Source organism: Balaenoptera musculus, chromosome 11, assembly GCF_009873245.2.
Source record: "Balaenoptera musculus isolate JJ_BM4_2016_0621 chromosome 11, mBalMus1.pri.v3, whole genome shotgun sequence".
Classification (NCBI taxonomy): Eukaryota; Metazoa; Chordata; class Mammalia; order Artiodactyla; family Balaenopteridae; genus Balaenoptera; species Balaenoptera musculus.
In genome coordinates, this window is record NC_045795.1 from 99,515,957 (window position 1) to 99,535,711 (window position 19,755).

At 57.1% G+C, this 19,755-nt stretch overlaps 1 protein-coding gene across 7 annotated transcripts in view; it reads left to right on the forward strand.

The window, feature by feature from the left end:
* IFT122 (intraflagellar transport 122) overlaps positions 1–19,738 on the forward strand; it is a 67,792-nt gene extending 48,054 nt beyond the window's left edge. For 3 of the 7 annotated variants that reach the window (XM_036868959.1, XM_036868952.1, XM_036868953.1), the window contains 12 exons: positions 1,983–2,149; positions 4,781–4,952; positions 6,316–6,418; positions 8,350–8,490; positions 9,403–9,497; positions 12,739–12,839; positions 14,763–14,928; positions 15,838–15,949; positions 16,541–16,666; positions 18,284–18,363; positions 18,627–18,791; positions 19,287–19,738. In XM_036868959.1, coding sequence (XP_036724854.1) covers positions 1,983–2,149; positions 4,781–4,952; positions 6,316–6,418; positions 8,350–8,490; positions 9,403–9,497; positions 12,739–12,839; positions 14,763–14,928; positions 15,838–15,949; positions 16,541–16,666; positions 18,284–18,363; positions 18,627–18,791; positions 19,287–19,376 — 1,518 coding nt within the window. In that variant the 3' untranslated portion in view covers positions 19,377–19,738. Of the gene's footprint in view, positions 1–1,982; positions 2,150–4,780; positions 4,953–6,315; positions 6,419–8,349; positions 8,491–9,402; positions 9,498–12,738; positions 12,840–13,840; positions 14,034–14,762; positions 14,929–15,154; positions 15,950–16,540; positions 16,667–18,283; positions 18,364–18,626; positions 18,792–19,210 lie in introns of those variants that run through there. The other 4 variants (XM_036868954.1, XM_036868956.1, XM_036868957.1 and 1 more) reach the window with 4 other exon arrangements.
* Positions 19,739–19,755: the final 17 nt, after the last annotated feature.

Here is a 19,755-nt window from a genome sequence, read left to right on the forward strand (position 1 = left end):
TCTTAACTCTTATGTAGTATGTCCTTATCAAAATCACCAAGCATGAGAACGCTGTTTAGTCTCATTCATCACTCAGCACAGCCTCTTTCTGTCCACTCCAGGACAGAGTCTTTGCCATGGCCCCAGATAATGTGTAAATTAGCTTCATGGGACCAGAGAACCTTTGGAAACCCAGTTTGCTGAGCCTTGAAGAACCATTTAGACTTAAGTTCTATTAGGTCCGAGCTCCGGGAGCTGGACCGTGGGGCTGGAGGGGCTCCTTCAAGCCCGGGGGCTGTGTCCCTGCCTGGTCTCCACACGGGCGACCCGAATTTATGGCTTTGCTCTTAGCCTCTGACCCTTCTCGCTACAGAGTGAGCGAGACACCCGGAGTCCACTGAGCGCTCCCTTTGAAGGACATCCCTGTTCTCTCACGATGCCTGTTTTCCCCAGCTGCTAACCTCATTTAGCCAACCAGGTTAAGGAAGACTTTCCGGCTTTGTGTTGGCATAAAGAGTACACGTTTTCGCTGCCAAGAGTAAAGGCCGGGCCTGTGACAGCCCAAACCAGGCGGCTCCAGGTAGTCAGCGGCTGCCTTCCAGCCCCTTCCCCCGTGTGGACTGCAGAGGGCCCGCCTGTCTTTTGTTGGATCCCCAGCATCAGGGTCATGATGCTCCTTCCTCTCCTTAAAAGAATCGCTTGTCTTAGGCCAGTCTTATATGTTATTTTAGGGGCTCCCCAATTACCCTGAAAGCAAATGGAGGAAAAGAGAGAATGCTAATTGTTCAAGTGGGTTTTTAGCACACATTGACTGTACTTTTCTGACAAGTGAGTGCTAATCAGGGGAAAGGAGTGCTTTCTTATGCTCTGTGAGCTTGACACAGCGCAGCCTCTGCAGGGTACATTATTCCTGAGACAAACCGCTTCTTAGGAGGAGTGCAGAGCTGGGCTCCAAGCACTCTCCGTTTCCCTTTTTGAAAAGCCCCACCTTTCAAATTGTCAGCACCAAAAGCTGCCTCAACTCTGGCAACCCTCAACACATATTTTGGGTAACTGTATCCTGAAAAGAGGTGATTTTCTGAGGCTGTTTCTTGCGAATTCTAAGGCCAACCTGGGGAAACTAGGCACGGCCCCTCAGAGGCCCGTACTGCGGTGGAAGGAACACAGGCCTGTCCTCCTTCATGGGTTCTCTCCCAGCCCCTTCCCCCTGCCTCAGATCCCCCACGGCCTCCTGCTGTCCCCACCCCTGCAGACCTGACCTCAGGACAGGGTCTGATACTATCCTGTTGAGACGTAATTAACCAAAACCACTCGTGCTCCTTGTCGGCCCCAGGCAAACAGCTGGGGCAAAGCTGAGGGGACAACGCCCTGAGTTCAGGCAGCAGAACGTGAACAGAGTCAGAAAACAGATGCCAGTGATACTTGGCAGTGTGGTGATGGCTGAGGGGCCATCCTAGAACTCTGTAAACCATCTTGCCTCCTTTAAGTTCAGGGGACCACATACTCAGCCTCACTCTGAGGCGTGTGGTATCATCCTTACTCTCTGAATAAAGATTTTAGGTCTGACTGTTTGAAATTGTGTAAAGTCACTATAAAGGAATAGTTACACATACGTCAAACTCTATATGAGAGAGAAAAAAAGTACTCTGATCATAAACCTCCCACAGTGCGGGGTTGTGCGCAGTACTCCAGAGAGTCAGGAAAGTGTTGTTTAGCTGAAGAACAAACGTCCATTAGTGGGAAGGGCAAGAAACATTGAGGGCCATAGTCCTTGACACTGACCTCGTACCCGCAGGAGCACCTGTGGGGCGGCCTGCGAGCCCTCCTCCCCAGCACTTGGGCCTGCCCCCCAGTCCGCCCCGAGGGGACAGGCTCACGCCTGCACCCTGACCGCCTGCTGCAGCCAAGTGGGCCCCTCCTTGCTGCAGCCTTCGGCAGCCTGACGTGACGCTGGCGGCAGGAAGCTCTAGTCCGGAATGTTTTTGTTTGTTGTGCTTCCTCAGGATTTCCTTGGATCTGGAGACCCCAAAGAAACAAAGATGCTAATCACCAAACAGGCCGACTGGGCCCGAAATACCAACGAGCCCAAAGCCGCCGTGGAGATGTACATCTCGGCGGGCGAGCACGGCAAGGCCATAGCGATCAGCGGCGACCACGGCTGGGTTGACACGTAGGTTTTCAGTCCCTGCCCCAAGAGGCATTTGGCAGCATGTCATGTCATGTCAGCTCTTGGTTTTGACTGACAAGGAAAAAACTAGTGTTTCTCTAAGTATCTGATCCGAAGGTGATGGTGACTTGGTTTTTGGGAGACACAGACTGAACGAGGCAGTCGCTACCTTTGGGAAGCTCAGCGAGGCCCTGGGGAAAGGGTGGTGGGGACTGAGGGGGGAGCCATCCGGGCCCCGGGGCTGCCATTCCCTGAGCCCTCCCTACGAGCCGGCCTTCGGTTCTCCCCCACACCCTCCGCGATGGTGTTTCCATGCCCACCTTCAAATGAGGAAACCGAGGTTCAGGGACCAAGTGATCGTATAAGGCCAGGTAGCTGGGAATTTGTGGAGCAGAGCTACAGACTGATCTCAGTGCCCATAATGGGTATGATGGTAGGCGCTGAAAAGAACAAGAAAAGTCCTAAGCATGTCAGGGAAGGAGACGTGAATTCTCACGGGAGGAGCCCTGGATGTCTCCTCCTGAGAGGTAGTCTTTGCACGACTGGCATTTGACGAATTTCAGGAGGTAGAGATGGTAGGAAGGGAAGATCGTGCAGGTGGAAGAACAGCACAAGCAGACAAGCTGGCGTCGGTCAGACGAAGGGTCCAGGAGAGGGTGGAGGGCGCTGGCTGCGGCAGGGGCATTGGGGCTGGCCTCACCGGGAGGGCCTCAGGGGCCAGCCAAACTGAGGCTTTCAGGTTCGTCAGTAGGTGATGAGGACCCCTGGTCGGGGCTGTGCTCTCGGAAGCCCACTCAGGCAGCAGGTGGGGGATGGAGGGAAAACTAGAGGAGGACCAGGTAAGTGGCCAGTGCAGTGGACCGGGGGCAGTGCGGCGGCTGAGAGAACGAGAGAGATGTGGAGGAGCTGAACTGACAGGACCCAAGGCAGGGTGCGTCAGGGCAGGGCCGGCAGAGCTGATTCTGAGCTCTGGGCCTGGTGGTCAGTGATTTCACTCAAGGCACAGAACAGAAGCACGGGGGCTTGGGGTGGAGCTGCCAGACAGAGGATGGATTTGGTCTTAGGACTCTTAGAGCATCAGACCTTCAGGCAGAGGGCTTTCTCCTCCCACTGTCAGGGAGAGTGGGCTTTGTGCTCATACATGTACACATAGGCTGCTACAGCTGGCACAGGAGAAGAGGTGAGGGAGTGGCTCCTGAGTTTGGCTCAGTCTGAGCCCTGAAGGCTGTTGGCTGTTCTAGAAACCGGTAGCAGTGGCCCGGGACCGGGGAGGGGGAGGGGCTGGTTGATGACTAAGTCATGTGGTTGGTGTGGTCCCTCACAAAGGGACCTGGGTGGGTGACCTACTACCCTGTCTTTCTCTTGTCCAAGGATAACATTTCTTGAAGATGGAGGTGCAGACTTTGCCCCCCAGTTATTCTGTTCATGAAAGATGTGGTACAGGAGAGAGCCAGGCAGCTTTAGGTCCCCCACTCAATCCTCTGGTTTTGCCTGTCACTTTCATTTGCAGCTTATATGAATCAGGTTACCCTGGGGATACTTAACTAGTACAGAAAGGAGACATTAAGCATGTTCTGTCCTTCTTCCAGGTCTGGCTGTAAAAGGTGCTTCTCCTCCAGGGACATTAGGGTTAATGGGCGGGGCGGGGGCGGAGGTGCTAAGGGGTTGCCTGTGCCACCTTTCCCTAAACACGTGTCCTTTCTTTGCTGAGAAGTGTTATTTTTAGATGCCATTATTATTCTAAGTACAGATTGACAGGCCTCCCTGAGCTCGCCTGTCTCTGAGACAGGGCTCTGCTAACAGCTGCTTCTCACAAAGAGCGAGCTGGGTAGAACCTCTTTCCCTTGGGAGAGCTGGTTTTACTCAAAACCCCGGCCTGACCAGAGGGAACAAGCACTTTCCACGCAGCCTCATGTGCCCACGAGCAGTGGCAGGGCTGGCTACCACTGGGGAAAAGTGGTGAACCAGTGGTCCCCATGGCCCCTCAGCCTGGTCAGCACTTTGGCCAGGAGGAGAAGCACAGTCAAGATTCCCTGCAGGCCTTCCTTCCAGAGCTCAGAGCAGAGCCGCACATGCCTCTTCCTTGAGAGGTCCTGTCCCAGAAGACATCTCCCACCTCTGCTTCTACTTTCCTGTGAGAATTCCTCAAATTGTGCAGGAAAGGGCACTCTGCCACTTCCTGGCTGCAGAGTCTTGGGCAGGTTGCTTCACCTTTCACCCTAGCCTCTAGTCTCCTCATCTGTAAAATGGGAATAGCAGTACCACCCCCTTAGGGCGGTGAAGATTCAGTGAGATCACAGATGCGAAAGCTCATGGCGCTGAGCTTGATGCCCGTAGGTGATCAGTAAACGTTGATTTCTCTCCCCAGAGCTTGCTGGATAGGTTCGTAACTCCTGTGAAAGGCACAAGAGGTGGGGGAGATGGTGTCCTTTACCAAGCAGCGTTTCTGGATTAAGTATTCACTCAATTAATAACCTCCCATCAAGCACCAGGGGCCATGGCACCATACTGAGGCCTGGGGACGTCAGCACAAATCAACACCGAGCCTGCCCTGGGAAGACCCAGACGCTCGCTTCCTTCCCCCGGGCTCCCTTCCCGGGAGCCCATCTCCTCCCTGCGCTCTCGCCGCTCCAGGCTCATCGACATTGCCCGTAAGCTGGACAAGGCCGAGCGGGAGCCCCTGCTGATGTGCGCCCACTACTTCAAGAAGCTGGATAACCCTGGCTATGCTGCCGAGACCTACCTGAAGATTGGTGACCTGAAGTCCTTGGTTCAGCTGCACGTGGAGACCCAGCGCTGGGATGAGGTGAGCGTAGGGGGCCCTCCCTGAGCCCCAGGACACGGGGATTTTGGGGCTTTGGGTGGAGAGCAGCTGCCCTCCCTGTGGGCGTGAACATTGGCCTGGCAGTCACGAGACTCACCTGTGAATTCTCTGAGCCAGAGTATCCTGGAGGGCCTCTCCGTACTCACTTTCTGTTTGTTCGCTCGTTCATTCATTCATTCCGAAAATCCTTACGGCCTGCTGGCTGTGTGCCAGCCCAGTGATGGACACCAAGGATGCGGGAGTTAACGTGACAGCCCGCACTGCCTGCTGTTGGTCCGAGCTGCCTCTGACCAGCACCACGGGCTGAAGCATTGCAGACAGGGAGGCACACCTGCGTGACATTTAAAACCTGCTGGCTGGCATTTTGGCAGAAGATGCCACCCGTACTTCCTCCTCCTCTTCCTTGCCCCCTCCTCCCGACTCCTCTGTCGTGAGGGTCGGTAAGAGAATTAGCCAGGCCAGCGGGAAAGATGGCTGCGGTGGGGCTGGTGGAGCAGCTGGTGTGCTTGACTCCCGCCCTCCAGCACGCTGGCTCCCTGTGCCCTGGATTAAAATGCGTCCTCGAGGGGATGCGAGCTGTGCGCACCGTCCTCGCCCTCCCCACCCGCCCACTGTGGTCCGGTCTGCAGAGCCACTGCACGGCCTTTGCTGGTAAGAGCTGTCTGACTCTTGTCTCCCCACTAAGTGGCTCCATTTGGTGAGGTGACAAGGTCACTGATGAGAAAAGGTGGAGCCAGGGACAGAGGCAATAATGGCTTCTCAAGATACATTTATCAGATTTCTCAAGCAGCATAAATTAGAGCATCTTGGCTGTGCATGAGGCCGACTTTCTCCCTGTTGCCACATATTGTTGTCCCCCGTGACTCATTTCCGGTTCTCCTGGTCTGACAGGTGGTTCTGGGGCTTAGATGAAGCAGTCACCAGGTCCCATGCAGCACCACGACCATGGTCATCTTTGACAGCTAATAAGCAGCAATGATGATAATGTCAATTCTGTTTCCTTAGGTGTCGCCTGCAATTAAAAGAAATCTGTTTGCAGCGCTACAGGAGCCCACGCAAAGCCTCAAAATAAAATGTTTCCGATTCTGTGCTGCTTCTGTGGTCCAGAAACAGACTGTGTTGTTACTGAATCCAGTTGCTTGCATATTGCTGTTAATTGCCTTTTGTTTTCAAAGAGCTGATTTGTTTTTGCGTTTCTGGGGGTGGTGAGGGGGGGAGGCACTCTCCTCCTCCAAGTTGTCAGGCTGGCAAAATATGACATCCCTGATGGATTCAGCCAAGCGCCGTGTTTTCATGGGGGCTGCGGGGGCTGCTTTATTAAGAAGCCATTTGCTCCTTCCTCTAGGCCTTCGCCTTGGGTGAGAAGCATCCCGAGTTTAAGGATGACATCTACGTGCCCTACGCTCAGTGGCTAGCAGAGAGCGATCGTTTTGAGGAAGCCCAGAAAGGTAGGCCACATAGACTGGCTCCTTGCAGAAGGGGCAGGAGAAAGCACTGCCAAGACACACACGTCAGGAAGGCTGCCCAGCCTTCCTGCCGTGGGCCCCAAGGTAGACAACTTCCTCCGGCGGGTGTGATGTGCTTGGTGCTGAAAGGCCATGGAGCCGTGGGAAGAACACGGGTTCTGCGTGGGATGCACCCGGGCCCACCACTCACATGCCTTGGGACCTTCAGCAGGTCCTGTCTCCTCTCTGAGCAAAGCACCGTGAGCTCCAGTGTATCTTCCTGTTTATTCCTCACAGCAGCCCTGTGATGTAGGTACCGTTTTGTAGGTGAGAAAACTGAGGTTGGAAGAGGTAAAGGGATTTGTCTGAAGTCCCACAGCAAGGAGGTGGCAGAGAGGGAATTTGAGGCAGGGTGGGGGAGGACGGAATGAGAGTGGCCGCAGAATGGCCAGCATGGTCCCTCCCACCTGCCACTTTCCTCACCCGGAAGAGAAACTTGGGTTCTGTTTCTGGCTCAGGGAAATGGGGTGTCCTCTGCTCCTCAGCATACCCAGTGGTAAAACAGCTGGGCACAGGAGCGAGAGGAAGTCTAGAGCTTAAAGGGGTAATAATAATTTTTAAACGTGATGGCCTTCTGTGTGTCAGGCACTGACTGGGCACTTAACCACATAACCTTGCAGAGACGCAGAGGCTAACTGTGCCCTGCAAAGTCCCAAAGCCACAGAGTGGCAGAGCCAGAATTGGACCAGGATCTGTCAGACTGGGGAGCCTGATTCTCCCAACTGGGGTTTACTGCCTCTCTAGGAAGTATTCTAATTGAAGTTGGATGTGTCGTGTTCTATAGCATCCCATTTGCACTTCTCTGTGGGAACAGTTGCCACCTCCGGACACATTTCGGAGTGGCTCCCTGTGGAAGCTCCTCAGCTGAAAGGCCCCGTTGAAGGAGCACGTTCTCCATTGCTTCAGCATTTCCAGAGCACCCAGTTGCTGAAGTATGTGCATGTTTGGGCAAAACACATCAACCTATCCATCTGTCTGGTCTGTCCTTCCAAGAATCCATCGCCATAGTAACTTGGTGCTCAGACAAGAGATTGGAGATGAGAATGGAACAAAGGCCAGACCTCTTCCTTCCCTAAAGCAGAGGATTTGGATCATCTGAGCACCCACGTGTGGGCAAGTGTCACAGCTAGGAGTGCTTCCCCAGCCGCCCCCAACATCCCGAGGGTCTGACCACACAGTAGGGACTCAAGAAATTTCTGTTAAGTGGATGTGAGGACGATTGAGAAATTTTTGCTTGTTTTCACAAATGTTTGGTTGCTAGAACCAAGCCAGATTTTCCAAGGTTGTCATCAAAAAGCACTCAGTTAGAGACCAACCAGGCGCTTGAGTCGGGCTCGGTTCTGTGACCTTGGGTGTGCCACTTTACCTCCACCTTGCGAGCCCATTCAAAAACGTCTTCCTAGGTCTGTTGTCACGATCCAACAGATTCACAGATTCCGTTGTAAGGGAATCATCAACAAAAGCACTCTGTAAAACCACCGAGCCCATTAGAGTGCCAGGTCCTGTTAGTGTCACCTGGGGAGTCACTAGGCTTTGTCCTGGAACAGGGCAGGGGGCAGAACCTCACTGACGGTGAGCAGTGCTTCTGTCCTCGGGCTTTGCCCTGCAGTTTGGCCCCTCAGCTTTCTCTGTCTGCCATGCCTTTCCAAAGTGGGTTGCCTTTTCCCAGCCAAAAAGGAGTATATCTCTCTGTACTTTTTTTCAGGATGTAGCCTTGGTTATTTATAGCTTCCGGCCTGAGAGGCGCTTCCCAGCAGCACGGTGCTGCAGATGCTCCGACGAGGGTCCTACTTCTGCAGCAGCCCCAGCCCCTTGCAAGCCCTGCAGAATTCCACCCAACTCCCCGCATGGTGTGTGCTTTTGTGCCCCTGCAGCGTTCCACAAGGCCGGGCGGCAGGGGGAAGCAGTCAGGGTGCTGGAGCAGCTCACACACAATGCCGTGGTCGAGAGCAGATTTAATGACGCTGCCTATTATTACTGGATGCTGTCCATGCAGTGCCTCGATATAGCTCAAGGTAAGTAAACATCAGCAGGGCCGCTTGTTTTCCCGGCCCCACTCTGGCACCAAGATAAACATCGGAAGAGCTGGGAGGTTTTAATTAAAGCCCTGGGCTTTGCCCTGTGTTGCTAATTCAGAACATATCTTTTCCCTGCTACCTGGGAACCCATAACTGGACCTGGCTGAGCAGTGGTTTCAAAACGTTGAGTTAAATGAAAAGGAGAAAAAGAGATCACTTTACAATAACACACTCCAGATTCTCACTCATCCCAGGCAGGAAGATAGTTTCGATATTGCTTTCTTTCACAAGACTTCCCGTGATGCATTGAGGGAGTTCTGGAAGCGGACGGGGCAGGGAGATGCTCTCCACTGGGCCGAGGCCAGCCTGCAGGAGTGGGAAAGACACTGGCATTGGAGCAGCTAGGTGACTCGTAACAAGTCCTTCCTCAGCACTGCAGCCCCATCTGTAGCGTGGGGGTCATCCCGCCCCGCTTCCTTCATAAGGGCTGCTGTGAGCCTCCCAGAACCATGGTTATAGTTTGAAAACTGTCAAGCTCTAGCGTAAGGTGGCATTTTTTGTTTTGGCCAGTGGTTTGTGATTTGATACGGAAAGACACAGAGGGAAGAGCCATGAGGTGAGCGTGAATGAACTTGACGTCTGTCCACCCTCCCTGCCAGGTGGCTCTGGCTTTTCTGGATGCCAGTGATCGCCCTCTCGCACAGCTGGCCCTCCCCCAGGGAATGACCCTGAGAGAAGTCCTGCCGTGTGCTCTGCCCAGCCGAGATATTAGCTGCCTCGGGATAGCGCAGCTCCTGCGCAGAGCGCCTTTCCCATCTCCCTGGCTCAGCTCTGGTGTCGGGGGAGAACCTGCACAGTCTGACACGCCCTTTCCCTCCTGCCCTGCTCCCCTCCCGCTGCGCCCTGCAGACCCTGCCCAGAAGGACGTGATGCTCGGCAAGTTCCACCACTTCCAGCACTTGGCTGAGCTGTACCACGGCTACCACGCCATTCAGCGGTACACGGTAAGGTGGCCGGGAGATGAGTCCTAGCGGGGGCACTGCCAGCTGAGCTGGGAGCCCTGGACACGTCTTAACAGAGCAGCAGACCTCTGGATGGAGAGTAAACCCAAGGCATGATGACCTGCTGAGAAATCCTGGTCTCCTCCTGGGAGACAGTTTGGAACTTTGATTTTCCTTCATTGGTTACTTGTTTGAGGTGCAGCATGTGGGCTTCAGAATTAGCAAGCCAGAGCTGGAGTGGGCCTTTCTGGTTGCTTGCTTCAGGTTTGGATGACTCAGGCAGACTCTGGATTAGCCACTCAAAGTGCTGTCTCTCTAAGTGGTCAGTGGGGGACGTTGCCTGGGGCCCTCTCTTCTAGATGGGTGAAGGTCTCGCTCTAACCAAAGGCCTGAGGTCTCTTCCCTGGCCCTGCCACTGATTTGCTATGTGACCTTGAGCAATTTACTTCCCCTCTCTGACCCTCAGTTTCCTTCTCTATAAAGAAGAGTGTTGGCTTGATCTCCAGAGACCCAAATAGTTCTTTTTAGTTACTCCTGGATCCTTCTGATTAAAGCCATTTTAAATCTGCCTCCTGACAGTAGGGAACAGGTGAAAGATCGTTATCAGCTTCCCTATTTTGTGTACCTTCCATCACTCAACAATGTAAGCTTATCCTGTGCTAATAAGCCAGAGGGTAACATCAATAGACGACCTTTATTGAGCACTTGCTACATACCAGGCAGTGTGCTGAGGGCTTTATTGTGTCAGCCTTTCAACCATGCAGTGAGATAAGTGCTGTCATCCCCATCTTACAGATGAAGAAACGGAGGTGCTGGACAGAGAGATCCCACAGCTAGTAAGTAGCAGAGCCAGGACTTGAACCCAGGCAGGCTGACTTTGAGCCTGTGCTCTTAGCCCCCCACCCCGCTAATTTAGAGAAGGCAGACCCCTGGCCTCACGCCCCAGCTCCACTGTGTGACCTTGGGCAAGTCGTTTACTTTCCTCTGTGCTTCAGCTTCCTTCTCTGTAAAAGGAGGATACTAACAGTACCTACTTGATGGGGTTGTTGTGAGGATTCAGTGAGTTAATATTGGGAAGCACTTGGAAGAGTGACCCTGCACGAGTGTCAGCTCTTCCCACTGCCCCATGCGGAGGCCTCAAACCAGTTTTCCATCGGCCTACTCCCCGCAGGCTGAGCAGTCGCCTTTGGGTGTCTCAAAGGCCCTGCCTTCCACCCTTGGTGCCTCTTTCCCCTCATTTGTGCTGAGCTCCTGGCACATTCTCTGCCTCTGGGGGAAGTCTGGCAAGAATGACTCTTGTGGGGAGGGGAGGTTCCCTGCCTAGGCCATTAGCCCTGCATCTCACCTCTTCCCCGCACCAGGCCCAGTGGTCTCGAGGGACCTCACCTTCCCTACAGTCTTTTTGGGGCCCCTTATCTCTATCAGGTGCTTACCTGGGAAGAAGCCCTCCAAATTAAAGACCCCAAACTCAGGGTGGAAGTCAGGGCCCAGCCCGGTCTCAATTTGCCTGAGCCCCTTTGGGACCCAGCTCCGTCTCTCCCTGCTCTTCATCGCCCTTGGCCCCTGGAGGCAGGGGCCTGGGGGTCTCCTCTCTGGAACAGCTGAGCTCTGCCCCAGGACCTGATGCAGCTGTGAGCTTGTGGCAGCTTCACACCCACTGCAGGGCCTGGCCCTTCATCCCAGCTCAGGCTTCTTCACTGGGCCCTTCCTTCATTCAACAAATGCCCGCTGTGTGACACGCCCCGTGCCAAGACCTCGGGCACAGTGCTGAAGGAGACGTTGTCCCTGCCCCCCAGGAGCTCATAGTCTAGTAACAGGCGACTGCAGTGCAGTTCCCGCAAAGGAGGCGCTTAGAAGACTTCCTCGAAGAGGTGGCCCCCAAGCCAAGAGGTGGGAGATTAGTAAGAATGGGGCAAGTGAAGAGGAGGAGGAGGAAGGGCATTCCTGGCAGAGGTCACAGCGTGAGCAAAGGCCTGGAGGTGGGTGTGGTGTTTCAGGGTTTGGCATCAGGGCCCGGCAGAGCAGCTCTCATTCAGAGCAGGCTGGAAAGGGAAGCATCAGACCTTTCCTGAGATAATGGCGTCCTTCCCAGAGGAGAGGTGCGAATCCCGAGGAACCCCCCCCCACACACACTCTCCTCTTTCTGGGACATTTCTGAGCTTCCACATAGAGTGCGGTATAACCAGAGGCAGGCTTCTCCCTGGCTCTCACCCAGAAAAGGATGCACTCTCAGGTTTTCTTGGGTTCTTGGAACTAACAGAGGCTATAGAAATCTAAGTGAGAACTAAAGAGAGAATGCTGGGCTCTGGACCAAAGAAGTAATGTAAAGTGAGTCCTCACAAACTGAGACCAATTAGGGCCTAAGTCCTGGTGGCTCAGTGATGACTGTGTCCTAGCAAGACCCTTCAGGAAATGTCAGTTTATTACCAGTAAGTGCTCACTGTGGCGGGCGGGGGTTGGGGGGGTAGCTGGCCAGCTTTCATCTTGTCATCTAAAGCAGCGTGCCAGATTCCTTCAAAACAGGGTTTTCTTCATCTTTTATAGACTCCTCCTGATAGAAAATTCCCTCTGCTCTACTGTGTTGAGCTTCTGGCAGCCTCTAGGTGCAGAAGACCTGCTCATTCAACTCACGTGTCTTGAGTGCCTGTCTGTCAGGGCCTGTGCCAGGCGCTGGGGGCAGAGGGATGCAGCCGGGAGCCCCAGCGCCTGGCACATCTGTGGGCGTCGCACAGTCAGGCTGCTGCTGGACAGCAGAGAAGAAGCCTGCGATTTCATGCTACAAAGGGTTAATTGCCTCTGTTTAAAGACGTGCTTATATGGAGGTCGTGTCTTAAATCGCATAAAGGTCTCCTCTTTTAGAGCTACTTGGAGACAACTTGAGCTCAGGGAAATGGAATTATTACTGATCCCAGAGGCAGTGAGCTTGGGAGAAAGACAGTGTTGGGCTTTGGGATCAGACCTGGGTTTGAATCCCAGCTCCACTCCTTTCTAGCTGGTGACTTGGGCCGATCACCTCTCGGGGCCTCGGTTTTCTCGTCAGCGCGATGAGGATGACAATGCTTCCCTCACAGGGTTGGGTTGGGGACCACCCGGGGCAGTGGCTGCAGGCGCCCGGCACACAGTAGGTGCCCACTGTGGGTCTGCTGTTTGTTGAAGTCGCTCAGAGTTACTAGTGTCTGCCTCTCGCCCGGCCCAGCAGCAGCTCGGCTGAGAAATTCAATCCTGTTTGCTTTCCTCACGGCAGGAGGAGCCGTTCAGTTTCCACCTTCCCGAAACGCTCTTCAACATCTCCAGGTTCCTGCTGCACAGCCTGACCAAGGACACTCCCCTGGGCATCTCTAAAGTGTATCCTTTCTCTCACCCCACCCTCTGTCCCGCCCCTTTTGTCTCATGGCCAGAGCACTTTGCTGGCAGAAGTTTCCCTCTCTCCAGCTGCCTCTGGGAGGGGAGAGAGCTCGCCCTGCCGCTGCTGTTCGGCTGGACGAGAGGCTCAGCCAGGGAGAAAGAGGGAGCGCCAAGGGAGGATTAGTTTTCAGGGCTCTCTGGGCTGGGCCCAGCAGCAGGCCTCTGGCCAACACACTGTCCAGGCCCTCCCAGAATCCACAGATGAGGGTGTGACTGAAATGAAGGAAACGCCAGGCCTTCGGGCTTGGAATCTTGGGCACTTCCCTGGGGGGTGGGGGGGGAGCGTTTATTCAGCCCAGGTGGGCGGAGCACCTGCTGCATCCCCGGCGCCGGGCCAGGCAGTAGGCGACAAACTGCCATCAAATGGGGGAGGTGACGAGTGTCAGGGCCTGGTTCAGTGGGGCGTGTGCTGTGTCCGAGGGTGGAATGCAGCTAAGGCTGGGGCCAAGGTTGGCGAAGGCTGCCTAGAGCAGGTGACAGCCACCCTGTAGGCTGAGGTAACCAGGGAAGACGTGGAGTAGGTGTTCCAGGGGAGCATCCAGTGCCTGGAAGGGCTTGGAGGGAAGTGAGGTGGGGGGAGGGAGGAGCTGAAGGCCCCCTGCGTGGGAGCCAGGCTGGAGGGGCAGTGGCCTGAGGGCCTCCCTGTGAGCCAGCCTCTCCTCTGTCTGGTAAGGGCCACGGAGGGGCCATGAGCTGAGGAGGGGCCTGAGGGCCTGTGCTGCCAGAAACGACCAGGAAATGACCCCAAATCCTGAAGGTCCTCAAAGTGATAAAAGTCGTAATAAACCCATGTCCTCTTCTAAACATCACTATCTCTAAGCCCCTTCCCAGCCCCACCCAACCCTGCCTTCTTTCTGTGAGTGAAAAACCCTCCCAGGAGAGGGTTCAGAGGTGAGAACTAGCTTCTCTAAAGGGTTTCAGGCCCATCATTTACATTTCAGGGGAAGCTGCCGCAGACCAAGGGGCTCTCGGGACCTACACCCGGCCTTTGCTGCAAGTTTTGTTCAAGTCAGCAGAGTTTGACTGGACCCTTGCCCTGAGCATCACCCTTGCTGTCCACTGGGGATGTGGAAACAGCTCCGGACACAGTCCCTGACTCTGAGCAGGCACAGTGGAGACACAGACAAGGAGACTCGCCTCCATGTGACTGCTGGGGTGGGCGGGGCCACGCTGGGGGTGTGGGGAACAGGAGCATCGAGGAAGGAGAGTGGGGAGGAGGCTTGGGCCTCGGCCTCGTTTAGCTGAGGCTTGTTAGGGAGAAGTGGGGAAGGGCATTCATGGGTGGGGGGAGGGGAGGAAGGGCAGGCCAGGCCTGGGCACAGCCGGCCTTTGTGGTGACCTGAGATCGAGCACAAAGACTAGGAGTTCCAAGGAGGTCCTCGGGGCAAGGGAGGCCGGGCTCAGAGCTTGCCATGGCCTTGGTGAAGTGCAGGCAGAGGAGTGTCTGCACCGGGGACCGGCCTCCAGGCGGTCTGGGACCAGGCTCCCTTGGCGGGGCTGGAGCAGGGGGGCACTTGGTGCCAGGCATCCTAGGGCCTGGCTGGCAGGCTAGGTGAGGCGGAGAGAGCCGTTTTGGCCTAGGCAGGGTACAGAATGAGCCATCAGCAGGCCCAGAAACCCCAAGCAAGATTAAAATATTAATGGAAACTACGCAGTCTCTATCTCTGGAAAAATCTCTGGGCCTTGATATCTGAGAAATATACTGACATCCCATGAATGAGCGAGGCAGTGCTCAGACTCCTTCCCGTGCTCTCCCGGCACCAGCACGAGCTGCGTTCCAGCACGGGGCTCGCTCCAGAGGTGGGCAGTGCCAGCTCTCGGGCCTGGAGTGGCCTCTACTGTCCTTAACATCGTCTTCGGCAGGAACACGCTCTTCACTCTCGCCAAACAGAGCAAAGCACTGGGTGCCTACAAGCTGGCCCGGCACGCCTACGACAAGCTGCGGGGCCTGCAGACCCCCGCCAGGTTCCAGAAGTCCATCGAGCTGGGCAGCCTGACCATCCGCTCCAAGCCCTTCCATGACAGCGAGGTGAGGGCGCGGCCCCTCGGGCAGGAGGCTTCTCCTGACACCTCCTGGTGCGACCTGGGTTCATTTGTACATGGCTGCCGTGCTCCTGGGGCTTTGCGCCCCCACCCACCGCCGCCCAAGCCCTGGCTTGCCAACTCTCTCCCCTCTTCCCTCTCTGTCTCCTCTCTTCTCTGCCGCAGCCCCCAGCCCCCCGAGCCCCACAGCCCTGCCCTCCCTTGCTTCCTAGCTCTCCCGAGGCTCCAGGTCTGCTCCGCCCCAGTGCCCAGGTTGGCCCTGCCTTCACCTCGTCCTAGGAGCCCCTCCCCGAGCCCACCCCTTCTGGAACTGGCTTGTCACTCGCCAGCAAATCTACTCCGAGTGTCTGCAGCTCAGTCTGTGCCCCGGCCCGCCTTCCTCCAACCCAACCAGCCGCTGTCTCTTTCACAGTCCCCTCCTTCAAGCTCAGAGCGGAGACTTGGCATCAGACAGATCTAGGTTCAAATCCCAGCTCCCCCATTTCCTCGGTTTCCAGCTCTGTGGAATGGGGATGCGCCTAGTAGCTTTCCCGCGCGAGGCTGTGAGGAGAAGTGAGCCGGCGTGGGGGATACACTTAGCGCAGTCCAGGGAGCACGGGGACTGGTAAACGGGGCCGTGGTGGTTGTCATTCCTGCCAGGAGAACCGCGCTGCTGAGCCCTGCCTGGGAAGGGGGTGTCCGGGGCCGCTGTGGTCCCTGTAGGCCCTTATGCTGCTCTGCCGCGGCGCAGAGCCTGTGCGCTGCGCCCTCTCCAGTGCCCCCTGCCCACCTACCCAGGTGGCCTTTCCTCTCAGCCGCCAGACCCCAGGGAGCTGAAGCCAGGGGAGGAGATGGGGCTGAACCCCACCCCACCCCTGCTGGGCCCTCGGGCCGCTGTGCTGCTGGCGTTTTGTAGGAGCTGGTGCCCTTGTGCTACCGCTGCTCCACCAACAACCCGCTGCTAAACAACCTGGGCAATGTTTGCATCAATTGCCGCCAGCCCTTCGTCTTCTCAGCCTCTTCCTACGGTGAGTGGCGTGTGGGTGGGGCACCTGTCTCCTCCTTTGGAAATCGGGGACTGTGAGACCCCCACCCCGCCTGACACGCACAGTCATTCCGGGTTCCCAGAGGCAGGACCCCAGTGCTGCCCAGGCCTGAAGCACCCACCCCTCAGAGCCCGGTGTGCGGCGCTGCCTGATGAAAATGCCTGGGAAGAGGCGCCACTAGTCAGGCACTCCATCTGCGAGGCTGACGTGGCTCTCAAGTCCCAGCTCCTTCCACGTTGACGAGGGTCAGAAGCCCCTTCCCGGTAGCTGGGCAGAGAGACGCCTCTCTTCTTCCCTCGGAGAGGAGTCCCTCCGGCTCCTAGGGGGACAGAGCAGGGGTAAAGGTCCCCGGTGCTCACCCTTGCGTACACACGCATGCCTGCACGCACACACACGTACACGCACACGTGCCTGCTTCCCCCAGATGTGTCAGGCGGCAGTGCTGCACCTGCCAGCTTTCAGAGAGGCCTGTGCTGGGTGGGGAAGGAGCTCTGGGACCCTTCCACCCCCCACGCTGCTTGGTGAGAGCATTCCAGCCCCAGCCCCTCCCCCTCCCTGTGCCTGTGCCTGCAGAGGTGCTGCACCTGGTTGAATTCTACCTGGAGGAGGGGATCACTGACGAAGAAGCCGTCTCCCTAATTGACCTGGAGGCGCCAAGACACAAGCGTGAGAATAAATGGCAAGAGATCGCGAGCAACAGTATCCTGGGTGCCGGCCAGACCCTGTGTGTGTCGGCTGAGCGTCGGCCTGGGAGCACGCCAGATGGCAGGGGCCTTGGGGGGTAAGGCCAGGGCAGGGCAGGGCAGGGCAGGCCACCCTGTGTGATGGCGAGGACCATGTGGGAGCAGGCACAGGGCCAGAAATGGGCAGAGCGCTGGCCAGGGTGCAGAGGTGCAGAAGGGGACAGCACGTGCCCGCAGGCCAGAAGTGGCACGTGGAACTGGAGATGCCGCCTTGGCCTTGCACCCAGGAGGGCCTCCCACCCCCCCCTGGCTCCTGAAGGGCGCTCCCCTGCTTCTGGCTGTGTGGGGCTGATGAGCAGCCAGCGCGGCGTATGACGCCTGTATCAGTGGCCCAGCTCTCCTGGTCAGGTCACTTTTACAGACAAGGGACAGAAACACAACTTGGACAGGCCAAGCCAACAAAAGGGTGTAGAGAAACCTCGCGTGGACGGGTGCTCAGCCTCACCCAGATGCTCACTCAGCGCTGACGGGAGCCTGTCTCCTGTCCTCTGGGGCCTGCTGTCCTCTGGTAGCTTCATTCTTAGGCCGCACCTGCCCCGTCCCCACCAGCAGTACCCACCCTGCGTCCCATCAGCCCTGCGACCCCCGGCGCTCCTCCCAGCGTGTCAGCATAAACCCCGGGGCACGCCCTCCCTGGAACAGCTTGGGCCACAGGCCACACGTCAGGTGTCCCTGCGGCCAGGACCGCAGTCAGGGTCCCAGCCGAGCCGCGGCGTGCACACGGTGGGCCTTGTGAGCACGCAGCAGCTGGGTGGGCAGGTCTCAGCAGGCTGGGAGCCGGTGTTTCTATAAGCTTTCAGGTGATGCCGATGCCGCTGGTCTGTGGACCACGTTTGGAGGAACAGGACTGAGGGACACCCAGGCAGTTGTTTACTGAAGGACGGAGACGGGAACCGTGTCTGCACGCACGCCTGCCCTCTCCACACTCAACGTCAGATGCTTAGGCTGGGTTGTAGCTGCTGTGCGGGGCCACGACCCGCACCTGACTCAGCACCAGCAGCCTCCCTTCCCCGGGGGCCCTTCCTCATCGGAGCCCCAGCCAGCCTGGCAGAGGGGGCGGCTCCCTGGGATCCGCTAGGCGCTCTCCGCCTTCTCCCTGAAACAGGATCTGCGAGGCCACTTCAAGTGCCTGCAGACCACCCAGCAGCTGCAGAGTGTTTCTCCAGGAGCTGGTGGGTTTGCCGGCCGTGGTTTCCAGCCAGGCCCATCGTTGCTGCTCCCACACCAGCAGGCCCACAGGCCTCCGCTCACACGGCGCTTCTCGCCGGTCCGTGAGCCGTGCCTGGTCTGAGGGGGCAGCAGAGGCCCGTCAGAGCCCCTTGTCTCCTCCTTCCCCACCTGTGCTCTGGGCATGGCCCCGGCCTCTTGTGACCGTGGCGTCTCCTCCCCGGCCCGCATTCCCTCTGTCCCTCCATCTGGAAAGCCACTCCACAGACCTTGCCGCGCTTCCCCACGGCTGGTAGGGAGAGTGCCACGCAAGGCCTGGAGGGAGCTCCCGTGGGTCTCAACGCATCGGGTGGAGGGGGGGGCCTGTCCCTCGGCCTCAGGTCCCGTCCTTGACCAGCTCCTGCAGCTTCCCAGACTCTGAGGCTGGACGAGACCCAGGATTCCCTGGGAGACGACGACCCCTTCACAGCCAAGCTGAGCTTCGAGGTGAGGGCGCCCCTCTGAGTGACGGGCTGCTGAGGCCCATGAGGCCTGCTGGGAGGGCGGTCTTGGGTCCCTTTCCTGCACACACTCCCTGTCGGGGCCACTCAGGGGAGAGGAGGTGCCTTCACAGAGGTGGCCTGGCCAGGTTCTACTGAGGGACCCGGTGGGGGAGGTGTCTGGGGTCCTCTGTGGGATCATAACCCACGTAAACATGTCCCCGTGGCTGAGTGAGGGCCCTGGTGCCCCTCTCCCCGCCTGCCCTACAGCAAGGTGGCTTGGAGTTTGTGCCTGTGGTGGTGAACCGCTCGGTGCTGCGCTCCATGAGCCGGCGGGACGTGCTCGTCAAGCGCTGGCCTCCGCCCCTGCGGTGGCAGTACTTCCGCTCCCTCCTGCCCGACGCCTCCATCACCATGTGCCCCTCCTGCTTCCAGGTACCTTGCCTGCTGCCTGCAGCTCACGTGTGGTTCCCAGTTTCTCGTCTCCACTGCTTTTCCATTTCCCAGATGTCCCCTTAGGGAGGCCAGGCATCTGGGAGGAGCACAGGTGTCCCTCAGCGGCCAAGGCCAAGGCCAGGGCTCCGAGATGGGAGAGAGACTCGGCCATCCTTAGGCCCTCCCCACTCTCACGTGCATTCCATGGGCTGTCTGGAGTGGACTTGCCTCTGACCCTGTGCTCTCTGTACCTGCCCTTAAACCAGGAGGGCTGGGCAAATGTGATGCACCTTTGAACTTCATTTAGGAAAAAAAGGGGCCTCAGACCTTCTCCCCCTCCCTCCCAGTCCTCAGACAAAGGTGGCCTGGATGTGGTGGCTCTAGCCCCGACTCACTGCCAAGCCACCTGCCCTTGGAAGGTCAGTGGCCCCCACCAGGCTTGGGGCTGCTGAGCGCCCAGAGCTGCGGCCTGGGGTCACGGCCGTCTCTCCCCAGATGTTCCACTCAGAGGACTACGAGCTGCTGGTGCTTCAGCACACCTGCTGCCCCTACTGCCGGAGGCGCATCGATGACCCCAGCCCCTGACCGGCACCCTCGGGACCACCTGCCCCCTCCCGGCCGCCTTGCAGGCAGCTGGGCTATCGAAGGAAGAGTTAAACTGTCAGAATGTGTCTTCTGGCCAGATCAAGTTTGTACTCTAGGGAGGGGACTTGTGTATCCACGGAATTCCTATTTATGGCATTTCATGCCTTGTAAATAGTGCCAGGAGAGGGAGAAGAGAATGTACATATATTTTCTAAGAAAAAAAAATCTGTTACTTTCAGAACGGCTCTGAGTTGTTCACGGCAGCCTGCTGGAGTCCACAGATCTGTCAGACCATTAACATGTACACTTTGCGAACAGATTGCCTCAATAATTACAAATAAAAGGGCTACTTATTTTCATCATCCGTGCCTGCATTTTC